Here is a 26,637-nt window from a genome sequence, read left to right as displayed (position 1 = left end):
GACAACATCGTATGTCCAAAGTTATCTTCGAGGAAATAGAATATTGTTACTCTCAGCCGACGATATGAATAAAGAAAAGCTAATAATGAAGGTTCGAGGACAAGTCTTGCAGGCTCCTATTTCAATTTTCATTTTAATAAATCGTACTCGCATATCTATCCCGAAGATTTGATTACGAACCGTTTTTGGGTCTGAAAATTTTTAAATATCATTCATAATGTTGTGAGATATCATGTGAAGTGAAAAACGAGTTTCCAGAGTTGTGTCAAAACACTTGAAACGACCGCAACCTGCTCTCTGTTTTTTTTTTTTCAACGAAACCGAAAACATGTCAGATAAAAAAATTACGGTCAGGGTTAACCTTACGTATTATTGCGTGCTATATAACGGCATGAAATTACACATAATATAAAATGACAAAGAAGACCAAAGCTCCCACAAAAAAAAAAAAAAAAAAAAAAACATCTCCAATTGATATTTTTTTTTGCGTACCGATCAAATATTATTCGCTACTACAATCAACCGCGATTGGTAAAACCAACGAAAAGTTGATAACTGCAACTTGTTTTCGGGAATAAAATGTGAAACGGAATTAAAGACAGTCTAGAAATTCTCTAATTCATTGGTACTTGAATCTCTCAAATCCGAGATAACAAATAATGTTGGCCTGTCGAATAGAAATTGTTCGTAAATGAATTAATCGAACGGTTTTATTGGGGTTGACCTCACCTCTCTCGATCACACAAGTAGCGATTGAACCCATCTGGTCCCCGACGTGTACCGCGTAGCCTATCGACTTTGTTTAAGCGAGTGGACGGGGTGGGCCGCGGGCTTTCTAATTTCTCTATAATCGCAAAGCTGAAGGGGAAAGCGGGGGACCCCGCCTCCCCAGCGGAAAGAACGGTGGTATGTATAATAAATACAACGATAAAGGTGTGGCGGTAATAAATAGATGACGAGAACGTGCGCACATGATGCAAAAGCATTCAGGATCGCGTTCCCGTCTCGTTCGTCGCTCGCCTCTCGACGCTCTCCGTCGTCGCCGTCGTCGCCGCCGTCGCCGCCGCCGTTGTGTCGTGGTCACAAATATATCGTCGTCACAAGCGGCAGCAGCACAGCAGCAGCAGCAGCAGCAGCACCATCACGACACCGCCACCACCAGCAGCAGTAGCCACGGCATCGGAGTAAAACAGGAGTAAAGAGTAACAACTCCTTCGGAGCCGGGTTACTCCGTCAGTCCGTGCAGAGTAGTTGGCAGTCGACACACGGCATATATGCAGAGAGGACCGGCGTCTCCTGACTCAGTGCTTGACAGGCCAGCAAGCTTCTAGCATCCCACTTGCCCACTTGCCGCCGTAAACTTTTGAACACCTAAAACGATCGTATTCGTCACTTGACAGATCAGCCCCTCTCTCTCTCTTTCCCTCTTCTTTTCTCTTTCTCTCTCTCTCTTTCTCTCTCTCTCTCTCTCGCTCTCTCTTTCCTCCTCACCCCCTCTTCCTCGTTCTCTCTCTCTCTCTCTCTCTCTCTCTCTCTGGACCCCTGTCATCCCCCTTTCCTCCCGCACACCGTCTCTCTCACTCCCCCTCCCTCCCTCCTTCTCACTCTCTCGCTCTCTCACACTCACTCTCTCTCTCTCGCTCTTTCTCTGTCACCGTCCCTCTCTCTGTCTCTTTTCTCTCTGTATCTGTCCAACCGTCCGTCTGTCCGTTTGTCTTGCGTTCGCCGGTTCGTCGTCGTCGTCGTCGTCCTCGTCGTTATGATATCGCGAATTAAGACGTAAGACGGTTTAAAGGAGTTTTAAAAAGTTACAAGCATCAAGTTCAAGTTTACCGCACTTCGAACGCTTCGGGAAGTTGGAGGTCTTTTTTATACGATAAATTTTTTTTTTTTTTTCATTTTTATATTTATTCTTATTTTTTTGTTTCCATATGCTTGGTTTCGTTTATGTTTTCTCTCTCTTCGACGCGCATGTGAATTAGAACCTTGTGTGCAACAATTTGTTACAACGATCATAGAACAGGACAGAAAAAGAAAACCAAACATTAACAATAGCCGTGCAATAATTCTCGCATTGACAACGACATCGTCGCAACAACCTCGTCGTCGTACGTATAATATACAAATATAATCAAATTGAGGTGCATCAAATGCGCGGATAATTATATATGTATATATATATATACATATGTACAAATATCTGCACAGTGTGTTTTTGTTTTTTATATACGTGTCTCTGTGTGGTGCTGCTGGATAAAATAATCATTTAATTGAACGATTTCTCAAAAGAAATGAAATATTAACCGGGCTCCAAATTGTATTATTCATACATACTGCGTTGGAAAGTTATCGTGTGCATTGAGCACGTCGTCGGCTTAAAAGTTACTGCAGCAGTTAGCTGGTACCATACCCGAATCGCGGATGTTCCTCGATTGACGTATCCCCTGGTAGGGATCAGTGTATGTATAAACTGCTGTTTACTTGGCATTGTTCGTCGACGTTTTGATCATCTGACGAAAGAATTACTACGGTTTATATACCGACAATTGTCAACCGTTACCCGTTAATCGTCTGGTGTACTGTTGAATAATTGGAAGAAAAGCTGCGAAAGAGAAGAAAAAAATTCTTATTCGTTATACGAAATAACCGAGGAATATTACAGCAAGAGGGAGGATAATCGAATTGTGTAAATCGAATAAACACGGTAACACCGTTTAAAATTAATCCTAAAAACGTGTACAAACACGAACTTCGTTTTTTATAATCAATCTCCTACGAAATATCGGCGATTATTAGAAATAAAAAACAAAAAACAACACAAAACAATTAAAATGTTCTGCAGTATCGTTCATCCTTGGATTGGAAAACGAGTTTCAGTGGGTTTAACGAATCGTACGTTATACGTTTCAGTTTGAGAAAAGAAATCCAAAAAGGAACTAAGACTAAACGGAACCACAAATTTAGCAAAAGAAGCGGAGCGGAGTTTGAAAGAAGGAAGATTGTGAGAATTAAAGACGCGCGATTAAGAAGAGAAACGAGCAGAAAAAAAGGAGCGTCAGGGGCATAAGAAGAGTCGAAAATTGCTGGACACTCGAAATCGGGCCAAAGTCCACACTCCATGCACCCGCGCGTACCGTCCCGTAGTGGTAAACGATGCAGTAACTCGTGTGATTATGCGATGGTCTAACGTGAACGCGTGTTGTACTCTGCACAGTCGTTTCGTAGGTGAAATTAAAGACTAAACAACGTAGGTGTAATAAAATAATATATCATCAAGATAACCAAGAACAGGAGTAAGGGCAAAAGCCTAACCGAGTAAAAATAAATTGTGCATCATATCGAGGAGAGCGAGGAACTGTGGATAAAAAATGACGAGGTTACTAGTCCTGTGTTTGGTGCTTCTTGGGGCATTGGACGGCATAAGTCTAAGCCGAAACGCCGTCAGGAAGACGACACTGGTTGCGCAGGCGGCAGGGGGTAGCTGCAACGCGTGTCGGATGCACGAGGACCTGCGTGCGCTGAGTCTGCAAGCGATAAAGGAGCAGATACTGTCGAAGCTGGGGTTGAAGCAGGCGCCGAACATGACCGGGCGCCCCTTGCCGAAGATACCGCCGATATCGAGGCTGATGGATCTCTACGGCATACAGTCGGACCAGCCGGTGGACCAGGTCGAACCCGGGCTGACGAGGCACGAGGAGGTCGACGAGTACGCGGCGAAGACCGAGAACGTCATCGCCCTGGCTCAACCCCGTAAGTAGCGAGTTTGAACTCTCGACTTGTATACCCATCCCGGCAGCTTCCCGGTCCCGAGGTATTTCCTTTTTCCTCGGTGCGAACGCGCCTCGCTTTTTCCCTTCCTTGGGAACCAACGGGTGATCGCTTAACGGCGATTCCTCATCGTCACGATTTTCTCTTCGTCGTCGCCGTCGTTTCTCCGAGAAAAATCCAACGCGGTACGCGGTTAAAGCAGCTCCTCGATACCGGGGAGCCCAGGACGAGTTTCACGACCTGAAATCCCCCTCTGCAGAGAGTCCGATTCCGCACCTCAGTCGTCCAGGCCCCTCGATCCCTCTCCCTCTCCCCCTACCCTCCTCACATCGCCGACTCTCTCACAAGCCACTGTTATATCTCATCGGTTATTCTCTCTTTCTCCCGGGTTTCTGGACCGTTCTCTCTGCAACCGACAACTCGGTTGATCATGCCGCCCCGCTTGGGTTCGCTCAAACAGCGGTGCGCTATCGATGCTGCTGCGCTCCGTTCGCAAAACGGACACGCGTTACACGCATGTACATACATGACGCACCTTTGCTTCGCACGCTCATTGTGAGACAGTGAGTATCGGTGGTAAATTTGAAATTCGGTTAATCGGCGGAGAAAAATAACGGAAGAAAAAGGGCCGAGGAGAAGCTGAGGATAATTATTTTCCTGGCAGGTGCGCATTTTTTTTTTTCTCTCTCAAAAAGTCCCTATATACGCGCACATGCGACAAATTCTATCTTCCGCGCTACCTTCCGTCAAAAACTGTAAAATAGTCGAGTTGTTGACGGAGATAACGCAGAAATTGTTTCGTCGGTATGTGCTTGAAGTTGGTAACGTTGGTGCAACGATGCATGTTAAGGAAAAATCTTTACTTCCCACCATTAGAATCGTCTGAACCTCAGTACCTGAACCATACCGAACCCCAAACATACCCACATTTTTCCAAATCCAACTGCTTGAAAGTCATTCGATAATTGTAAAGTAATGATATTCTCCTGACGTTCCGTGACGTTAACGTTACCTGCTTCAACCTCGTTTTTCGATATCGTTGCCCCTGCAGAGCGGAAAAACGCGGGACATCATCGACAACGTTGACCCATTATTTTCGAAGTCTGCCTTGCTGCAGCATCTGCAGTGTGGCAGTCATATTACATCAACGTACACGGATTTGTCGAAGATGCTGCAAAGAAGCTGGACCTGTCAAGGGGTTATCGCGATCTCTACACGTGGCAGTAACTCCAGTCGGCTTAATCTTTCCCTTCTCCTCCTTACTCTCATTCCTCCTCTTCTTATTCTTCTTCTTCTTCTTCTTCTTTTTCTTCTTGCCTACATTTTGCTACTATCTTGAAAGTATATTTCTATTTCTTTTATCGTTCAGGTATGTACTTTTTCCTTTTTTCCAACGAACCCCCCCCCCCCCCCCCCCCTCAGCCTGCAACCGGCGTTCGTTACATTATACATAGATTGTCTCTCTATACTCGCGTAAGTGGATCGAACGCTGTACACACGTAATTCAACCATACTCTGCATCCATGGTTGCGTACACGTACACCCGAGTTGAGATATGTCAAGATTTCTTCGCCGGTTAGATCCGAATTTTTTCAATACACAAGTTCGATGTTGCTTTACGTACGTACATGTGTACGGTATGTCTATACGTGACGCATTTAACGTTTTTTCGGTACAGCATAATGCAGAACGATACCTTAGACTGTCTGGTGGCTGCTTCGTGTGCCCGAAACCATAAATCACAGGAAACCGAATTGGCCTGATATTCGAGAAGATTCCAAATACTTCACGGCTCGTACAGTGACTAAACTCACACTATACTTCGAATCTTTCTAATCTCAAAATGCAGTCTTAATTTGTTCATACGATTTTAGTGGCTCGTGGTAATCACTCGAAGGCAATACATAAATTTATACAGATTACAGCAAACTCAGATAAGACCATAATCGTAAACCGTGAAAGAGCCGTTAGAAAAACTCTGATGAAAATTACAACAGTTCAGTATTCAAAGTCTCGTTACTTACGTTCTCCCATTCCGTTATTAATAGAGTAGGTAACCTGACAAGAAGATACAATGTAGAAACATGGATTTATCTAGCGATGGAAAGAAGAAGAGAAAAAACCGTGCGGATCCTCATGCACCTATCTAAATCTATCCACACACGTCGTATGTTCACATTGACGACTAGACGCGTGTGTGGGGGACTATTTGGTCAAGGTCACGGCCAGTGTGCAGCCTAGGTCAGGCCCATCACTTCATTATCGTATTAAGCCAACATCACAAGGTTCCCCGGGGGGCCGAGGGGCGGGGGTGGGGGTGGGGGGGTCAACCAGCGGGAGGGCAAGAGAGGTACGCTCTAGTCGCTAGCATCTAGCATCTGCACTGTGCAGTTCAGCCCGCTAAAAGTCTGACTCTGACTGATGGAATTAGGACACCAAGAATTTTCATTGCAATTTCAATGAATGACGAATGAATGAATGAATGAATGAATTACATTTATTCGGAACAACCCGCGATCATCAATGGGCTAATGAATATCGTAGACAAATATGAAATCATCGTGCTTCCACCTTTTTTTTTCTTTTTTTTTTCTCTTCTCTCCGTTATAATGTCCTGTTAATTTATAATGCTACACTTTTCTTTATATACCTACACGTATATTATACTTTATACTTAAACAGCTGCTGTGTCCATGTGTTGTTTTGAGGGGGCGATACTTTATAGGTCTATCATATTTCGGGGATATGGTGTTCTCCAGCTGTGTGTAGAGATGGCGGACGTGATTTATAAGGATTTCTCAGCTGAGAATTTTAGGCATTACTTTTTTCACCGTGACCAAATTTTTTTCACCCTCACAGATCGAAAGTCAGTCCTAGTCTTTTTCTTTTCTTTCCTCTCCTTTTTTTTTCTACTATCGTCTCAGACGCGAAGATCAGATGTGTTTTTGATCTTTCAACCATTCTGCGATTAAGCTTCGCGAATTCAAAGTACTTTACTGTGCTTCAAACGACATGAATTTGAATCGATCCAAAAAAAAAAGAAAAAAAAAAAAAGAAACTCCTCGCCAGACGAACTGACGATATCTTCAAAGATTTTCCAACCACTCGGTATTCAGTTCAACGAGTACTTTTCAACGTAGATATAGTATGATCGGAATGAGAAATGGCAAAGCTGTTAAAACTGGGAAGATAATCGCTAGATAAATGAATCGAGGTGCACGTCATGACCGCTGCATCGTTCGCAACTAAGTCTCGATGTTGCAGCCACGTACGTGACTGTGAAAAAAGCGTGTAACGAGCTTTCGAACGTTCGAGTAAACAGCATAACATAAATAGATATCTGTTGCTCGAGTTATGTAGACTCGTCCTCTTTTTCACAAATGTAACAGAAATCACGCGCGTCGCGCGATGCGAATCGGCGACCCAGTTGTCGACGGTTCGAAAAAAAAATATATATATATATATATATATATATTTCAAAATTCAAGCCAAATCGAGTGATCAATTCGGTCCAATTTTTCGACACGCAGTTTTTCCTCATCCAAAAGGAAACGACACCTTAGGAAGATGCACACAAGTTTATACTTTTCCCCTCCCTCGGCTTTGCGCCACGCGACGTTGCTACACGACATACGAACAACGAGTTTGATTTAACGCGATCTTAAGAGCGTACTGAAACAAGAAAGGTCAAGGTTTTCGATCCAGGTCATAACGTCTAGTCCCTCTCTCTTTCCTCTCTTCTCTCTTCTCTCCAGCGTACTTTAGTCTCACATTCGGTTAAATGGCCATGTGCGAATGCGCATCGTGCACTAATTGTAATATATTATACTCTCCGAAAATTTTCAACAAATTTAAATCTGCATGATGTCGAGTTTAAGAGAGCTGCCGAGACAGAAGAGTAGACGAGAAAAGTAATATCCTCAAAATACGTATCCAATATTGAGGTATAAGATTAACGCTCTTTTGGAATTAGAAATCTTTCAAGATCATAAAAGGAGCTACTTTAGTCCTTAACTGCAGGATTTTATTCCATTACAATTGTACAATTGTACTTTAATAATATACTTATAGGTACGTACTTGCAGGCCATGCGTGCACAATTATTAATACATCGAGATGGTGACGGAGGCGAATTAACCAGGTCAGATAATCGTCATAAATTTGGACAATCAGTGTTTTACCGAATTGCATAAACGATAGTCAATATCTGGTCCCTGCACGTACATAGTCATCATGCGAGAATACCTATAACGTATAATACACAAACACATGGTCGCGATTTAATTAATCTGTAACTATAAATTAAATCCGTTTGAAGTAGTTTTTCCAAGTCCCAAGGCGCTCTGATTCCAATGAATTAATACCGAACATAAAATAGAAGAAAAACTTTCAAATCTAGCCACCAATATCCACGGTGTAACGTACAATAATCGATATGTGGACATCAGATATACACGTGCTACGGTGGATCATACACGCATGTCACAAACACCTACGTGCTACATGCATATATAGATATAGGTATACTTTATACATGCTGGTATTGGCCGTGTGTAGCGAACAATGACGTGCAGGGTACCATGGTGTATTATACAGCTGTGGTCAAGTGCGTATTCGCAGACAGGCGCCGCGACGCGCCGGATCGTCAGTGGTTCGCATTTGCAATTTACTGCACATATCGCCTTGCACACAACCCACTTATCATGCAATTCAAGCAAACGGTATAATTTTACCTCATACCGATTACTGTCATCACGGATAAAACCTCTTACACGCACCTTTTCTCACACGCCAATATTCAGGATCGAATCTTCAGGCAAATTCTGCACTTCGGATTCACGAATATTCCATCCGACCCGTGTGACCGTTTTTGACCTCAAATTGAACTGAAAAACGCTTAATATTTCACGCAGTTCACATGTTCTGTTTGATGAACCGAAAGAAATTTTTAATCGCGTTTACTGTACAGTTCAGCTTGTACTATAATTTTCTTTTTTTGTTTACCATAAACCAAAAAATATTACAGTTCTGGGTACATAATGAAAATGAATATTTAATAACTGTGATCAGAATATATTTCATAGTTTTCAGAACTATAATAACATTGAATATTGTTACTTGTACCACATTTTCTTAGTACTTCGACAATATTTAAACTTTTCTTCTAACGATCCTGATTTTAAACTAGACTATTCTAGTAACCTTCTAGTAAGTATATAACAAGTGAAATTTTTTATCGTGATCACGGAGTAGTAATAGTGATCCATACTTCGAAGAATTGGTGGAGATATCTGAGATACAATTTTCAGATCGGTCATTCTGATGTTACTAGAATCTTCTAGTAACTATACAACAATTGAACTTTTTTCTAGCGATTCATATAACGAAGGGTTGCTGGAAAGATTCTGGAATAAAATTTTCAGACCAACCATTCTGATGTTACTAGAATTTTCTAGTAACTATTTAACAATTGAACTTTTTCCTAGCGATTCTTATAACGAAGGGTTACTAGAAAGATTTGGAAACAAAATTTTCAGATCAGTCGAATCAATCCATCCCAACTGGATGTTTTTACCTAAAATTGCAAACATTGATCCGGCGAAAGTTCGGGGCTGAAACTATACGAAAGCTCTATAATAACGCGATGTGCACGGAATTGAGAACTTTGCTCTCGACGGTGCAGGTTGACTACGTTAATTTTGGGGTTCAACGCACTAGGCGGGCTGTTTGAGGTCGGGTAGTTTCGCTAGTCTCACGCAACCGGCTTCTCTCTCTCCCTCTCTCGTTCCATCTCGTTTTCCCTCTCTGACCCTCTCTTTCTCCCTCCGTCTCTCTATCCGCCTGTCTGGCTCCCCCGGCTGCAGGCGGTTCGGCCGTACATCCGCGCCTCCGCACCTCAACCTCACGGCATCCAGAAATTCGCGCTCTCGACCCACCCCTTCGCTATTCCCCTGACCGCTGATCATTCCCCGAACTTCCAAGAAATCCGTCGATAGACCTCCCGTCCAACTGTGTTCGTTATTTTCACGTACTCGTCGACGTCTTTTTCGCCATATAAATATATATATATGGTATGTGCGCATGTGTGTGTATATATATATACACATAATATTTGGTTTCGTCACTTTTTGCTCCTCTTCTTTCGACCGCGTCGAGCTTTATTCTTCTTGCTCTCTTGTTCACCCGTCCGTCGTCCCTTTATCATCATTACCATAGGCTACGTGCAGGACATCCTAAAAAAACATTTTAACCGTATCCGAGGACGCGCTTCGTAAATTACATTTCATGTATTATTGATATATTGTTCAGGTTTTTTCTTTTACCCTTTACCCGACCTTATAATATCGGTTAACATTGACGCACGGACATACCTAATATAGGTATATCGAGAATGAGAAAAGCGGAGATTTTATCTCGCGGCAACAAAATACACCATCCATGCACCCCTTCTCTCTGTTGGCTGTTAGGCTTTCTTCTGCTCGCTGTAGCGAGTTGTCTTTGCATTATAATAGCGAATGTTTCGAGAAGGGTTGAGTGATGTTTTTTGAAAAGTTTAGGATAAAGTGGCGAAACAGGAGGGGGGAGGGGGGAGAGTTTGTGCAGGAGCAGCCAATCGAACCGACTGTATTATATATATATATAAAGAATACTCACCGAGGAGTCAGAATAAGAGATAGTTATAGCTGCGAAAGAGGGAGAGAGTGAGAGTGAAAATTGCACCGATGCACCGCGACGAGGTCAAGTCGTATCAATTATTCTTCGCTTATTTATAGACATAAGTAAAGATACGATACACCCGTATCACTATTGTTTTCCAAGGCAAATTAAATGGTTTAATTAAATGTTCTTCTGCCACCCTTACTGTAACACACCAAGGACCGAATCGTAATCGCGCAGCCCATTTACTCGCGCGTGTACGTGTGTGTGTACATTTATTACAAATCTTCAATCGAATATGTGTACATCTGAATACAGAACTTATAGAAAAACGATAGAGGGTGGAATGGAGAGCGATTACCGGGTATTTGAACTTCCTTGAAGGGGAAGAAACCTATCATATTGAAGTTAGTAACGTTATCGTAACGATTCATGCTAAGGAAAACTGTTACTTTGCGATTTTTGAATTGTTACGACATTCGGTAAACCGTTATGAAACAAAACACACTCTCAAAACACAAAAATAGGGAATTTTTCTTTTCAATGTTTCTTAACGTTAACGTTACTAACTTCAACCTCGTAGCGAACTCGGGATGAAGGTAAAGAAAAATTTTTAAATCAAAGAGATTTGACTTCAGACGAACTTGATCAGCTGTGAAAATTTCTTTTGGAACGAAACACCGTAGAAAATCGAATTACGAAATTCTGGTTACAGACATATATGAAGTGTACGTAAGATTGGAGGCAACGTCGAGCAAACAAGAGAAGAGACGAGTACGTCACATCCCATCACATCAAAGTTGCAGATAATGATTATCCTCACTGATTAATCAGTTCTGGATTTTAATTATATGGAGATAGCTTACATGTACAGCGTACATACGTGTGTGTGCATCTGTAAATACTAAAACGTGTCGGGCAATAAAAATTTGATGTGAATTTTTATCGTCGTCATGCGATTAGAATATCGCGACCTCAGGATAGGAAGTGAAAGATAACAATTCGTGACCTGAAAATTACAGGGCCGACACGTGGCCATTATATCGTCCAAAACGCACTATATGACCATCTAGAAAATACGAAAATTCGAGAAACCTAACCTCTCCCGCACGATAATACACGTGCACAAGATTGTTGGGCAAAATGTTAATAATCCATTGTACGATCAGGCTGCCAATGAAACTTGGCAAGTGTCTAGAAAATGGATGTGTGGCACATAATTCGGACCATAGATTCTCGAGACACGTGCAGTTAGAAGAGACTGTATAGGTATACCGTACGCTAGCTCATGGAGAAAAATTTCTTCGAATGATTCAAATTGTTATTGCCAACGCGTGAAGACATCTTGGGACATTTTGCATCCCCTTGTTGCGTCGTCACCTGCCATACAAATGTCTGCGTACAATGGACAGCATGAAAGCAAGCAAAATGCAATCGTTTCCTCTACTGCATCAGTTTAAATACCGAGGCGTCATACTCGAGCGACTGACCGACCCGTCGTTGTTCAGAGTAATGCTTTTATAGGTATACTATATTTAAACTGAACCGCTGTCTCGGCGTCTTCTGCCTACCGAGATTTCTCGCCAAACGCAACTAGCATCCCCTACATAATAATTCTAGCCGTGCGAATTCATTCTGAACCGTCATGTTTGGTTTCCGTCAACTCCTCGCACCCTGAAGTTTTTCCAATTCCGCTGTCCACCATCTGCATATACATACAAACATATCTACTTCGTCTTTCGCAATTTTTCACTGTTTCGATTTGGTCTCCGGCTAACAATATTTTTGCACGTATTACATTATACTTGGTATGATAATAAACCGCGTGTAAATGTGAAATAAGGAGATAATGTGAGAATTAATGACGTTATATTTAGCCGAAATTTCAACGCCTCTAAGTCTGATAAAGTTCAATCGAGTCATGGAATTCATAACGCGTGTGTGGTTTTATCTAATCGGAAAGTTTAGTACGTTTAGATAATTATTATATACAGTACGCGGTAGAGAAAAAATTCTTGCAAATCACTGCAGATCGTTGTTTGGAGGTAAAAAGAGATCAGAAAGAGGGCCAGAATGGAGAGGGAGGGGGGAGGGAAGAGAAAAAAGAAACAAGAATCTTGCCAACATTAATCAAATGACGTAGAATTCATTCTTGTTTTTTCATCTCATGCGTTGGCGAAGTTGAGAAATTTCGCGTGCTAAAATAGAACGGCAGCCTTTTAAAATCTCTCATTTCTGAAACTTACGTACGTAAATGTATAACAATTGGTAACCGAGGAAATCTACGTGTTACAATTTGTGTCGCGACTGACGTACGTAGGTATATTGTCGAGTAAAAACGCTGATAGTAAAGGTTCGCGAATATGAAACAACCGTCCGCAAAACGTGCCTCGCGATTTCCCGGTCGTCACGTATTACCGCTTTGAAAGTTTTAACGCGGCCGGCTGTACGGTTTTAACAAAAGGTATTTAAAAAAAAGGCAGAAAAAACAATGAGCTTGTAACGAGCGAAAAATGATGCAAATAAAACACGACCATCTGGTTTTCAACAGACAGGTAAAAGTATACGTGGAACTGTACGGGAATAAAAGATCTATGATATTTTTCTTCCAGATCCGCGGCTGCGACACGCCAAGGGAAACCTGGACGTCCTGTACTTCAAATTCTCGGACAAGATAGTCCAGCACCGGGTTCGGGAAGCCAAGCTCTCGCTTTGGGTCTGGGGGAGCGACCATGAAAGTCCCGATCGCGAGGTTCTCAGGTCCGGGTTCCAGCAGGAGAGCGCGAGGGGTCCGATCACCGTCACGCTCCAGAGGATCCTGAGGGGGAGCTCAGAGAACGGAGGGCCGCTTCTGGGCCCCCAGCTGACGACGAAGCATCCGCGACCCGAGAGGAACGGCGACTGGATAGTTATAGACGTGAAAAGGATGGTGGCCATGTGGTTCAAACACCCCCGCGACAACCTCGGGGTAGCGATAAAGCTCCAGGCCGGTTCGAACGGGCACAGAAGGAGCAACTTCAAGTTGATGGAGCTCGACCCGGACGCCGAACACACGCCTTACCTCGACGTAGAGATCGAGGACCTCGACTCGAGGCGGAGTGGCAGGGTCAAGAGGACCGTTGGACTCAACTGCGACGAGGCGAGTCAGGAGTCGCGTTGCTGCCGCTACAAGCTCACCGTCGATTTCGAGAAGTTTGGGTGGGACTGGATCATCGCGCCTAAAAGGTGAGTGTCCAGTCGTTCGTTAACAACGCGCCGTGAAGAATAGGGTCGAGGATTACCCGAACTCCGAGAGGAAAGGGTGAAACTCTGCAGGCCGAGTGCGCATGCGCGGAATGATCGAAATTCATTGGTCGGCGAGAACTTGCCACGGCAGTGGTGCCAACTTAACTCGAAACGAAACACCAGATCCAAAACTATCACGAGTCAAGTGACGAATTGAAATTATATCGTTAATGATGACTCGTGGCAGTGATCGGTGATCGGTAAGTTGACGATAAAAGTTTGCCACGACATCGATTGTTCGAGATAATCTTAACCTGAAAAAATTCTCGTCATGTCTAACCGAGTTTCACCTTTTCCTGTCGCTAGACGAAAATCGTTTCCCGCTACGGATTTCCGATCTCTTTATCCGACTGTAACCGTCTACTTTTATCGCTGTTATTCATCTCGCGAAATGTCCTAACATCCGTTTTACGGATACATGTCTACCTGCATGTACACATGACACCTGTATTGTCGAGGAGTGGGAGTTGCACAAATCGTTCGACGTTACAAAACAGGGCTGTTTTTATTTCGGTGTTACAGATACGATGCCAACTACTGTTCCGGCGATTGTCCGATGGCATTTTTGACGGAATACCCAAACACGCACATAGTGAGCTTGGCCGAGCCACCGCACAACTCCGGACCATGCTGCACAGCGCGTAGAATGTCGCAAATCTCGATGCTATACTTCGACAGCGAGTACCAAATAGTGTTCACTAAAATACCGGGGATGGTTGTCGAACGTTGTGGATGTTCCTAGTCAATTTCTACCGAATCGATGCATCCGAATTGTGCGAATAATAATATATGTAGGTAAAAAGAAGAAGTAAAACATGAAAAACAGCAGAAACGGAAAATTAATCATTGAGGGGACTGGCAGTCGAAGGAAAAGGACTTCGCTGGAGGGGTGAGCATCAAGTTTCACCGAATCCCATGGATTGGTATACCTGGTAGATGATCTTTCTCGAGGCCTGAACGTCGCGACTTTATGCAGTGCAACTCTACGTGAAAATGTGAACATGGCTGATGCCTTCACTATGGCTTAGAATCTGTAACAAAATCACGTTGAAATTATCGAATTACGGGAGTTCTCGCTGAATTGAACTGTGTGTGTCTAACAACGTAGTTACGTGTACGTTTTGCGAGTAAAATATGATTATTAAAAATCATTGGACATCATATTAATCTGCGAAGGTGAATTACGCGAATGAAACGCTTAATTTAAGACTCTATATGTATAATGCAATAGGTAGGTATAGCATTGTATAGATGTAATGTCGAGATATCAATTCAACTAAACTAAAATGAAACTAAACAAATATATACATACGTACATACATATGTACGTATGTATATAGGTTATACAAACAAATTTTTTGTACAAGCGGATTTATCGATAGTTTTAACATATTACTATACATACAATAATGGCATAATATGTATACAATAATGATATTATTACACATGTATGTACCTATATACACGATGCACTCGTACCTACTCGTCCATATAAATACGTATACTGTACTATATATACACCTATACATGTAGAAAGTATATAGAAAGTTCGGGCAACTAATGGTGAATATTGAGTTCCTATTATAGCGTCCCGATATTATTTAAAAAAAAAAAAAAGAAAACAAAACAAAAAAAAAATAAAAATAAAATAAACAATCACCAGAGTTTCGTTCAACTCTGAAGAGGAATATTTTTCTCTTTTCATCTCTTTTGTTTTCACCACACTGACACACGATTCACGCGCAAAAATGATGTACACTCGATTTTACAATCATCCTTCGAGAATTTTTATCGTCATCGTCATCGTCATTATTGTTATTGGTGAATTTTAATAAACTATTTTCATCAAATTTCATTTTCATTATACATAACTATATAGATTCGTTGTGTACGTGTTTAGGGGCAAATTACTATACAGACTCATTACGCATACAATACAAATTCATTAATTTTCTAATGAAAATTCTAAAGATTTCAGGAAAAATTGTCGAAATAAAAAGCAGAAATGAAAAGTAAATCGTAAAATTGAATATTTTTGTTCATGCAGGAAATTGATCTCATTGGGATTAATTTTTATTCCCCGAGATTTGTTGTTCCTATATTGGAAAGTAATAACGTAAGAAATTTATTACACACATTTAGATTTGGAGAGGGACTGAAAAGAGTAAGAAAAAAATGGAATCAAAAACGTTATTGATATTAGTAATAATAACGATAATTAACGATAACGTAGAGATTTTTGTTTCGTTTATAGCTCTTTCGTTTCCGAGTCTACCCTGCAATATACAACATGATGACATATGATATACCTATGTAGGCATATAGTAAATAGTTAGAAGAGTAAATAATTAAACAATTATACATATAAAGTACCGTGTGCCTGTGAAAATTTGAATGATCGATTCGCCGTATGGATCTATGCGTTTTACACGTATAACACGTGTCCTGTTTGAAAGATTTTTTATGTCCTTCTAGGTATGTGAAGTAGCGATGGGCTGTGTGCGGTATGGAATTTATTATCATTACTCCATCTATCATTGTTATTTTTTATTATTATTATTATTATTATTATCATTATGTAGCGTAAACAATGCAGTAATAGGAGAAAAAAAAATATAGGAGGAATAAGTTTGCAAAGAAAAAACAAAATATATAATATAAACGAATTTTCATTTCTCCGATGAATAAACAATTTTTGTACATATTATACAATGTAATATTGTAAATGCTTAAAACACGAGAATAAAAATCGGTAAACAATGTGAATTTGGTATGAAATATTAAATTTTAATAAACCGACAACGTGAATAACGAAAAATTGATTCTTGAAATCAGAATCGCGACGTGATTAAACGCGCATGCGTTAAATGAAAATATAACATTAGTTGCAATAATACGATAAATTTACACGAAGTAGATTCCTTTGTTACGATCATTATTATTATTATTATTATTATTATTAATATTATTTAAAGACGTAAAAATTCTGTAAGAATTATAGATATGGAATTATTAGCATGTACTATTATTATTATTATTATTATTATTATTATTATTATTATATTATATATAGAAATTAATTTATACACACAACTTTATTAAAAATATAAATAAAAGTGAACCGATCAATCAGGAATGATGTAATATTTATTTTATATGCATAAATATATGTATACATATAGATGTAAAAGTTTAGTGAACAAGAAGAATTTCGTAGAAAACAGTTGTGTGAATCCCTGCATGTAAATACAACGGTTAAATCGCTGCAACAGAGATTGAGAATTGATGAGAAGTTGAAAATTATTAATCCGTTATATACCCAGGGTATAAATTATAATATTTGATAATACACGAATATAGCATATATAATCAGAAATGATTCTTATATAAGATATTTATGTGTATATGTAATATGTGTATAACACATATACAAACGTAAAAGATTATTAATACACGTACGTATAACAATTATATATACATATTGTTTGTCGCAAAGATGTGTATCTTTTGCCGTTGTTTGACCAAGAACTATTGGCCCCGTTCGATAGAAGGTATAAGTACATGATTATACGTGCATACACACAAAAACTGATATACGTACAACAGTTGTATATACGTAGATGCATATATTAATACAATGTATGTATGGCGAGAAAAGAAATGCGGAATGGGATGTGTTGAATAAATGTACAACATCATGTGTAATATGTTGTCTCGTCGTTAATTAAGCCAGTGCTCTCAATTTCATGCCAATCGTGCAGACGATAACAATAAAGCCTGTAACGACGGCGGAATGAGGAGAGCAGGGGAGGGGGGATAAAAATATGCAGGGATAATTCGAAGTACAGTTTCACGGGACGCGGCTAACTGCAATTCCATCTTAACGATTCCACCTCGTTTTCTTTGATTGAGGAATTTTTTTAACTGCCAGTTTTTCATCGGGAGTTTTCTTCCTTCCCTCTCTCTCTCTCTCTCTCTGTCAATTCTCTGCGATCCGTTAGGGTATAAAAAATAATGTAAAGGTGAAAATACACGCGGTTTCTGTGTGAAATTACAAGTAATTCTGAAAACTAAAGGATGAAAATAATGGAATTTGGGGGGAGAAAATTCGCTGGTATAACGACTTGTACACACAAGTCGATTTCGAAGTTAAAGTAAATCGCGTTACTAATGCCAAAACAGCGTGTCTCAAAATCTGCAGAACAAAAAGGGCGTATAAAAAACAAATTTTTTCTGTAATCAATTTAAAAATTTCTATAATGTATAAATCTGTGGAAAAATTTTGTTTTCAATTTTTTCCATAGATTAATACATTATAGCTACACAGTTTTAACTTGATTGGAGAAAATTTTGTTTTGTGATACGTCCTTTTGGCATTAGTAACGCGATATGATATATCTCCGAATATCGAAGCCCACGAATTTCAAATATGAAAAACGGCTTAACAGCCCCATTCTATACGCAATTCTGAACAAAAACATCATTAGGGGGGTGGGCAAAGTGGAAACCTTAAAATTTTTTAAATAACGAGGGATAAAATTAACCGCTCGATCTTTTTATTAAACATAAATTAACATAATTACTTTAAACATTTTATCTGATTTTAGGCATATTTTCTTAAGGGGGCTCACTCAGCCCCCCCCCCCCCCCCCCCCTTGCTCCTATATTTTCACTCGGCGCAGAAATACAGAAATGAAATGAGTTTTATGAAACCATGATAGTAAATTCCTAGAATTAATGCCATTTCTTTATTAATGAATGAAAAATACAAATGTGTCGAGGTGCTTTTGTTCAGAATTGCATATAGAATGGGGCTGTTAAGCCATTTTTTGCATTTCAGATATGTGAACTTCCATATTTGGAGATATATATGTCAAGTTCAAAATTGTTACCAGGGTACCCCTAAATGGACGTGGGTTAAAAGAAAAAAGTAAACTTCCACGAATATGATTCGATTTTGAAAAAGGTGGAAGAAATTTTTTGCAAAAATTTTTTGCGAATATCATTAGAACGGGAGAAATTGCTCGAATTTTTCAACGATGAAATAGGATGGAAAGAGAAAGAAAGGGAAACTGCTGTAAGGACTACACTACATGCATAACCCTTCAACGTTGCAGTATAGTCACTGCGAAATCTGAGTCACCGTGTAATTTGATATCTCCTACGCGTGCGGGTCACGCATTTGCAGATTAAGGTTCGTTTCACGTAGGTGTGTGTAAGTATATATATATATATATATATATATATGTACATACATACATATATACATACATATCGAGAGAGAGAGAGAGAGAGAGAGAGAGAGAGCACTTGCACAGGTGTATTATCAATAACGAATCACGGAAAGCTTCTCCCCTCGCGAATAAATCCCCTCGCGAATATCCGCGTGGCCTGGGTTAAAGCTCACAGTTATTGCAGTGTGCTGAAACAACGTCTATGCGTGCCTGAGCGTAATTTGCATCGAAAAGTAAGACGACGCGGGCCGAACCCGCGGCGCATGAGATTCTCAGAAATTGACATAGAACTGCACGATTAGAATCATGTACCTGACGGGTATACCGAGTTGCTTCGCCCCTGATCGCGAGGGGTTGGAATTACCTCGGGGAATTCCCGCTTGTGCAGTTATCACTGTGTATACATAGAATTTATAATCAGATTTCAGATATTATTTTCTACGAATCGTTCCGGGTGTGGGCATTTTTTTTTATTATTTCAATTCCGAGCATTGAACGAAATTTGAAAAAATCAATTTCTTCGCGGAGTTATTTGCGAAAACGTTTTGATTTACGTTATACCGCTCATTCGGGTGTTGGAAGAAATATTGAGTGAAAATTGGAAAAAGAAATTGTCAAAATCATCCTTCGATGAGAATAAATTTTTTACAAATATTTTTGCTCTTTTTTCAAACAGTAACGAGTATATGTCTAAACTCTATGCAAATTCGGAGTTAATTGTTGTATGCGGCACATTATTATTGCAAAATTTGTCAACGAAAAGTATAATGCGATGCTTTTGTGATATGGATAAAATATATTATAATTAAGAGATCATCAAAGGGTCGGGCATTCCTCACGCAAATGTCCCACACAATCTGGTATTTTCTGCTGGCTTCACGTACGATAAATGTATTTGAAAACACGAAGGCAAAGACTTGAATCTTGCGCTCTTCTCCCTCTCGAAATATACGTACATACATATTGGTACGTATAACATGTATTAAGTGCATTATCTTGCGACGGAGCTCATGTTTATGATACGTAATACGCGTACGTGTACGATGTGTATAATATAAATACCCATTCAGATTTATTGTGCATTTATCGAAAAGTATTATTAATCTTAGTCCGCCACTGCCGTACTCCCTCTCTCAATACACGTGATAGATAAGCACACCAAGGCGATGCATAACTCCAATAAGCCAGTTAAATGTATTTCATTATCGTGTGTCTTGCAGCTCTGAGAACCTTTCGCTTGAAATTTCCGACACTTTTTTCATCATCTTTTCGATTCGGGTTTAACTAGAACCCAAGAAATCGTTTCAGGGATTAAAAAAGTGTCGAGACGAAGGTTCGCAAGAAGATGAAGGGTAACGAAAAGCCGAAACTTTCAGCTTCAATTTGGGCGGATTTATAGGGTGTGAACGCCTCGGCGGTCGGGGTTCGACTGACCCAACGCGCAGCCGCTCTGCGCATCGATTTCAACTAGCCAATGAGACGGAGACTCTACTACGGAGGGTGACAAACCGTCGTCCGTGGCAAAAATGTGGCAAAAGTGTGTAATCAACGTCTTCCCTTTCCATTTGCATATCGCGGCTGCACGCTTTATTCGATTTATGCCCACTGCGGTGAACAATTTGACAGAAAAATTATTGGCTTATAGATTACGTAAAACAACGTATAAAACCAAATTGGCCGAAGAATATAAGAACGAGAATGTACAACAGTAAGAAAGCGAAACGAAAAGCGTTCCGACCGCGAATGCGCGTCGCGCGGGGAATAAAGAAAGTCGAATAAGATTTCGCTGTAATGAGTTTCGCGCAGACACACGTTGCCTCGTCGTCGGGGAGTCCACACAGCTCACTTCGTGTGCGGAGTATCGCAAACACATACGTCGCTCTCGCATACGTATAATCGTGTACAAGATACGTAAAAGGAATAAACGATTGATTTAGCGTAAGCAAACGTGTATCAGGTCACGTTCAACGGTTATTTGCTCCAATTGAAGCATCTATCTCTTCTCCGGTCCTGCACGATTTTCTGCCAAGCGTATAAAGTATGTAGCAACGTTATACATGCGTTATACGTTACGATCTCTCAGCTAAGCAAAAGTCGCCGGACGCACCCCCACCCGTTGGTAAAAAATTTTCCTTACAGAAGCCCCGAGACTGGATGCAACGCCGAGTGTAAGGGTGAAGGAAAAGGCACGGTATTCGCGAAGGTAACGAAGAAGAAACGCCCTGCAGCAACCCCATGAAGTACGAAGAGTAAGGAATCGGAGGAGGGAGTTAGGGGAAAAAGGAAAAGATATTGAGAAAAAAGAGGGGGGAGGCGGGGAGGGAATTTGCTAGTCTAGCGTAAACGGAGACTCGTCGGGTTATTTGACGCCGTTCAACTCTTCTCTGCAGCCGTTACACTACACCTGTATCATGCGAGTAGGGTTGCACCTGACACGCATCGCGCAGCCCCCCCTTTGGGGGTGAATACGGAAACGGGATAAAAATAAAAAGGGGAGGAAACGAGTGCGATGCGCAGGTGAAGAGGGACAGAGGGAAAAACACAACAACAACAAACAATACGGGAGAGAGAGAGAGAGAGAGAGAGAGAGAACGAGTGGTTGAAGGGGCGTGGGGGGAGGAGAGTAAAACGAACTGCGTACGCACGATAAGGGGGTAAGACAGGCGGCAAAGGGCGCGGGACTCCGGAGGCCTTACAATACGTTAATAGCCGCTCTAATACCCTAACTTACGGTGTTTCTCAAAGTCAGAACACCCGGAGGGTCTTGCCTCCGTGTACATGCATACGTGCACGCAGCACACACGGACGCAATTCGATCCAATATGCACAACAAGGGTTTTCAAAATTCCGATTTCACTTCCGGCACTCCTTGCACTGCGGTAAGAGATTATTCAACTATTTTAACGTTGGTAATGTTCATTCCCGTTCGCACGTTTAATTCTTCTACACCGGCTTCTTTTTCTTATTTTTCAAATCCAAAGCTGCGCTAATTATCCGAGAAATGGAAGGAAAAGGATCTAGAATTGTGAAACACAGTTTCGATGGAGATTTTTTACATAATTGAACCGCTTTGAACGGTGAGAAAATCGACAGCCTCGTTTATATGTGATCGACGATGGATTGATCGAATTGGAAAACTGTATCTTAAATTCTCTGGAACAGATATTTTTTTCTCTCAATAGTTAATACGGTATTGATATTTGACGGTCAGAATGTCGGGGCAATTTTGAAAACTTAATAGTATGTTTAATGATACTAGAGTGATAATTGATGGTAAAAAATTATCCTTTGTAATTACCTGTCGCAGAGTGAGATCGAATAAACTTACCAGGTCTTTCAACGTTTTAAAGTGATTTGAGATGAAAAATCGTTCTGTGAACTCTTGTTTTTGATTTATGGTTTTTTTTTCTTTCAATATTCCTACATTTTTAGGATGATCACTGTATCTTGAAAAAAAGTGTTGCTGGTGAATTGACGAACTTCTTAACGTGATTGAAGTTGTATGAATAAATTTACAAAAATTGATTGAATTTACGACAAACTGACGAGATGAACGTAATGAGAAAAAACGTATAAGTATTAAATAGATGAAAGAAGTTGATAGAAAAAGAGAGAAGGATTAGGGTACGTAACTGCAATTTATTGTGGCAAACAACATGTGGGTATAAGTATGCACCATGGAGAGATATGAGAACGATTACAGTACCCATGCGGGGTCAGGTTATTCTTTACATAGGTAGACAATATTTACTTGTTGCCAATCGCCGGGCGAGACGGCGGCTAGACAAGGGAATGATCGATCTAATTCGAATAATCAGACGCAATCATACGTCGGCTTAGAAATATCGTTGTCGCACTATAACGTGCATCTTATTTGGACCCACGGCGTGTAGATGTGTGCACAAATCCTTGGCACGATAATAATTGCCTCAAAGACTAGACGAGCCTGGACGAAGATCAGTGGCCGCCTTCGGAGCGAGTTTCGGGCTGTCTGGAAGCTTCGATTTACTTCAAAAGAGAAAAAAATTAAGTTAGCTTTTTTGCCAGATCGAGTTTCTTATCCTCTTTTTTCCAAACTGCGGTAATTGGGAATTTTTTTTCGATTAAGCACGTCACTGCAGGGAACACGAAAATTGCAGATCATTTCAGATGTATTTCTATAAAATTTTCTGGCTTATTTTCTGAAGAAACGATTGAATCAGTGTCTGCATAAATTGAAAAAAATTATACTCATTGTCTCTGAAACGTTCAGACTTCTTTATCGATTCAATTTTTCAGTTTTTTTGATGATGATTGAATTTTACTGGAACATATTTATATTTTTGTTGAAACTTTTTTTTACGATTTGGAGTTCCACCATTTTTTTCTAGAATAGAATAGAATTTTCCAGGGTTTCTGAGGAAGTTTTTAACACGGTGTCTATTATTCGAATGATTTTCACCGGGTCTTGATAGTAAAATTTGAAATTCATAGTGCATTGTTGGAATCCCATGGATAAACGGAAGGCGTAAGCAGAGAAATACAGATTGTAGACGAACAGTGAGAACATGGCCAAACGGTTCCATTGCTTTTCGAAGTTAAAGAAAAATTTTCACGTGTTTCTTTCGAGCGAAAAAACCTGCTTCGAACTCAAAAAATGAGATTGATTAATTCTCTAGTAATGGTATTTAAGTAATCATTTGTTTTTTACAATCAATTCAAACGTTACCTGATGGAGAGTCGGACCAAAGTTTTGCAAAAGCACTCAATTCTGATTGGGTTTGAAGATTTCAGAACTGTAATCATTTTAGCATTGTTATCGGATACTTCAGATATACCTATAATATACATTCCCAAACATTAACTTATTGTTTATTAACTGTAATTCACCTCCACTATACGCTTCAACCTACGTTTCAACATGGCAGCGACACCTGGTGATCGACAGAGAATAGACAACATGTTCTTTTTACCGATATAGACAAATTGCATACCACCTCACAATCAACGCATCAAACTTATATGTACAAAAAGAATTTCCATGCAAATATGCTCACCGTAGCAATGGAAGGAAAAACGTTTTACAAAATACTGAGTCGATAAGTTTGTACCGTGCGTTGTTAACAACGTAACAATTACCTACGGAGCGCCGATAACAAAGTAATTTTTTAGTTATGGTAAATTGTGTGTACTTCAGCATACGACCGAAAAAACTAACGACGACCGATACTCCGTAGATAATACGCCTGGAATAAGAGATCGATAAGTCAATTATTTTACGCCTATGCTTAGTTTGATTACTGTGATAGAGTACGTAAAGGGGTGCAACGAAAAAAAGAAAAAACTACCGCTGAATAATAAAGTTGAACAGAAGCCCTGCAATATCGATGAACCAAAGAACATACATATAAAGAGATAAAAGAACAGGCGGCAATAACGTACGATATAAAAAAATGTTTGTAATTTATTGACTAACGCAGGAACGTTTAAAATCGTAAAAAATGTCTCTATAATAAAACAACCCTGTAATCTTCTCACTTAAATTTACTCGGGCAGATTCATGCATGCCTGCCTTTCTGCCTGCCTGCCTGACTCCCTCCTTTCCCTGTGTTCCATTTATTGGTGTTATTCGTGTTACAGTCCTTACACACGTCGCGAAATAGTGGTGGTGGTGGTGGTGACGGTGACGGTGGAGGCGGCGACGTCGTCGGCGACGGTAGTGGCGGCGGTGGCGGCGTCGGCGGCGGCTGGATAGAAGAAGGAGACGTCGGGATCATATTAAGGAAAGAACCTCGGAGCAGAATCTCTCGTACAGAATCCCCACGTGGCATGTAGCCAACAACCATTCGCTGATCAATATGCTTCGCCAGCTAGAGAGAAGCTCCCGGAGTCTCTCCTCCTTTCCACGCGCTTTCCAAACTTCATATACCTATCCACGTCCTTATACCTTATACTTCTATCCTGGCTCCTACTACTTTACGTCGGCACGTTTCTCTGCCTACTCCCTATTTTACTACTATCATATATACCCGCACGTATTATTATTCGGATTTAATCTGAAGAATATCGTTCGTATTCTTTACGTTCTATACTGCGTGTATGATTATTCTTCGATATCCATCGTTGTAGATTCAGAATCCAGAAAAAAACTCACTTCGTTTTTTTTTTTCCATAGAAACTTATCGCAAATATCCTCGAGGGTATAAAATGCAAGAATATAATCCAAGTTGAATGTCACGTATCGTTTACACGCGAGTCGAAGAGCATGCTAGCCAACCGCACGAACTACTTTTGTAACTCGTAACTTCAAAACCCTGATAGAGCGCTTAATCGTTCCCGGAATTAAGATTTCTCGCAAAAAAAAAGAAAACTTCAATACATCCAACATCATCGAGATATTTATTCTTGCCCTCTTGTAATGGCAATTACAGCAAATGACTTTTGAAAAATGGTGACGAGCTTTTGGAAAAAGATGTAAAGAAAGTAAAAATAAAAACGCCCACTCATAAAGTAACTGTAAAATACCAAGGAACTCGGTGAACTCGACGCGTCTGCGAGTTTATAATCCAGCCGTTAGAACATACTGCAAGCACACTGCAGAGGACGATTATATCACCTTCTTTTTCTTCAGGCGCCACATGATTCGAGTTTTGAATCCGATTTATTCAGTTATAGTTCCAAGAGGTTTGTCCATTTCATTATCAATAATGTTAAAAAAAAATACAAAACAATCTGAATGAAAGTAATTCTGCTGATTAATAGTTTCGATGAAAAGGTTTGTCCTGAAATTTTTTCGAATCGTAACATAAGTGTTGTGAAATTTCTATAACGTATAATCAAAAAGATTTCATCGGCAGTTTTCGCTAATCGTTTATCCATCGTCAACTTGCGTGAGCAAGATTGATACCATTGACTAAAAAATGTTTCTTGCAGTTTATCACGATTGGTCTGTACCGAAGTTTTCTTCGGTATACACCGAGAGTAAATTTATTCCATCAAGGCTAATCCATATCTTTCTCTCATTACTTCCTCTCCTTCTATACATTTCAACAAATCCACATCATTATCCTCCCGAAGGACCTAAAAGCAAAGAGAGCTATAGCAGCCGTTGGCAGTACGAACTGGACATTAGTCGGAGACTAAGAGGAAGAGAAAATAAAATAAGCACTAAGAGTATCCGGCAAAAAGTGATTAAGAAGAAGAAGAAGAAGGAGGAGAAGGAAAAGAAGAACGTACATATAAGATAAGCCGTGCCATGCACAGACACACGTTATACGCAGCGAGACACGAGTATCGAAATTGTCTGGAAAGAATGATAACGCCACGAGTTAAGATTTGCCTGCGCACAGAATGTGTGCGGCACGTGGATGCAAGGTAGTTAAGGGTGCCGATAGGCAGGGTACCGTGCATTTTCGGGGGGGTGGGGTGCAAGGTATACGGTTTGTCACAGCGACGAACGGCCTGCAGCGCATCCATCCCCTACAGGGTGGAAATTCCTCTAGGATTCTTTGGCGATATCTGGCGGGGGTGTCGGGGGCTAGGTGGATGGATGGACGGATGGTTGTACGGGGGGGGTAAAAAGCGCTTGCGCAAACTATTGTCAGACTATCCCACTACCCCCTCGCGTGGCGATACGCCGTCCGAGTGTCTCCACGACTCGACACACAGCTATCGTTTTACAGGCCTCGACACAGCGCGCACACGGACATCTAAC

The 26,637-nt window shown here is 40.6% G+C and overlaps 1 protein-coding gene across 3 annotated transcripts; it reads left to right on the top strand.

Moving 5' to 3' along the window:
* Window positions 1-1,919: 1,919 nt before the first annotated feature.
* On the top strand, window positions 1,920-26,157 carry LOC124411898 (growth/differentiation factor 8-like). 3 transcript variants are annotated; one of them, XR_006929718.1, is made up of 5 exons: window positions 1,920-2,108; window positions 2,290-3,750; window positions 13,038-13,650; window positions 14,233-14,519; window positions 26,117-26,157. XR_006929718.1 is itself a non-coding variant. In XM_046891429.1 (4 exons), the coding sequence occupies exons 2-4, from the start codon at window positions 3,369-3,371 to the stop codon at window positions 14,450-14,452; spliced, it is 1,215 nt and encodes a 404-aa protein (XP_046747385.1). In that variant the 5' UTR covers window positions 1,920-2,108; window positions 2,290-3,368; the 3' UTR covers window positions 14,453-15,321. The 3 variants fall into 3 exon arrangements, 2 of the variants coding, with proteins under 2 accessions (XP_046747385.1, XP_046747386.1); XM_046891429.1 differs by lacking the exon at window positions 26,117-26,157 and having other exon boundaries at window positions 14,233-15,321; XM_046891430.1 differs by lacking the exons at window positions 1,920-2,108; window positions 26,117-26,157 and having other exon boundaries at window positions 2,199-3,750; window positions 14,233-15,321.
* Window positions 26,158-26,637: the final 480 nt, after the last annotated feature.

This window comes from Diprion similis, chromosome 10, assembly GCF_021155765.1.
Source record: "Diprion similis isolate iyDipSimi1 chromosome 10, iyDipSimi1.1, whole genome shotgun sequence".
Taxonomy (NCBI): Eukaryota; Metazoa; Arthropoda; class Insecta; order Hymenoptera; family Diprionidae; genus Diprion; species Diprion similis.
This window is presented reverse-complemented; position numbering and strand designations above follow the sequence as displayed.

Coding starts and splice junctions, on each gene's coding strand:
- LOC124411898 (XM_046891429.1), top strand. CDS start 3,369: ATGACGAGGTTACTAGTCCTGTGTTTGGTGCTTCTTGGGGCATTGGAC. Junction 3,751..13,037: donor CATCGCCCTGGCTCAACCCC/GTAAGTAGCGAG, acceptor TTTTTCTTCCAG/ATCCGCGGCTGCGACACGCC. Junction 13,651..14,232: donor TGGATCATCGCGCCTAAAAG/GTGAGTGTCCAG, acceptor TCGGTGTTACAG/ATACGATGCCAACTACTGTT.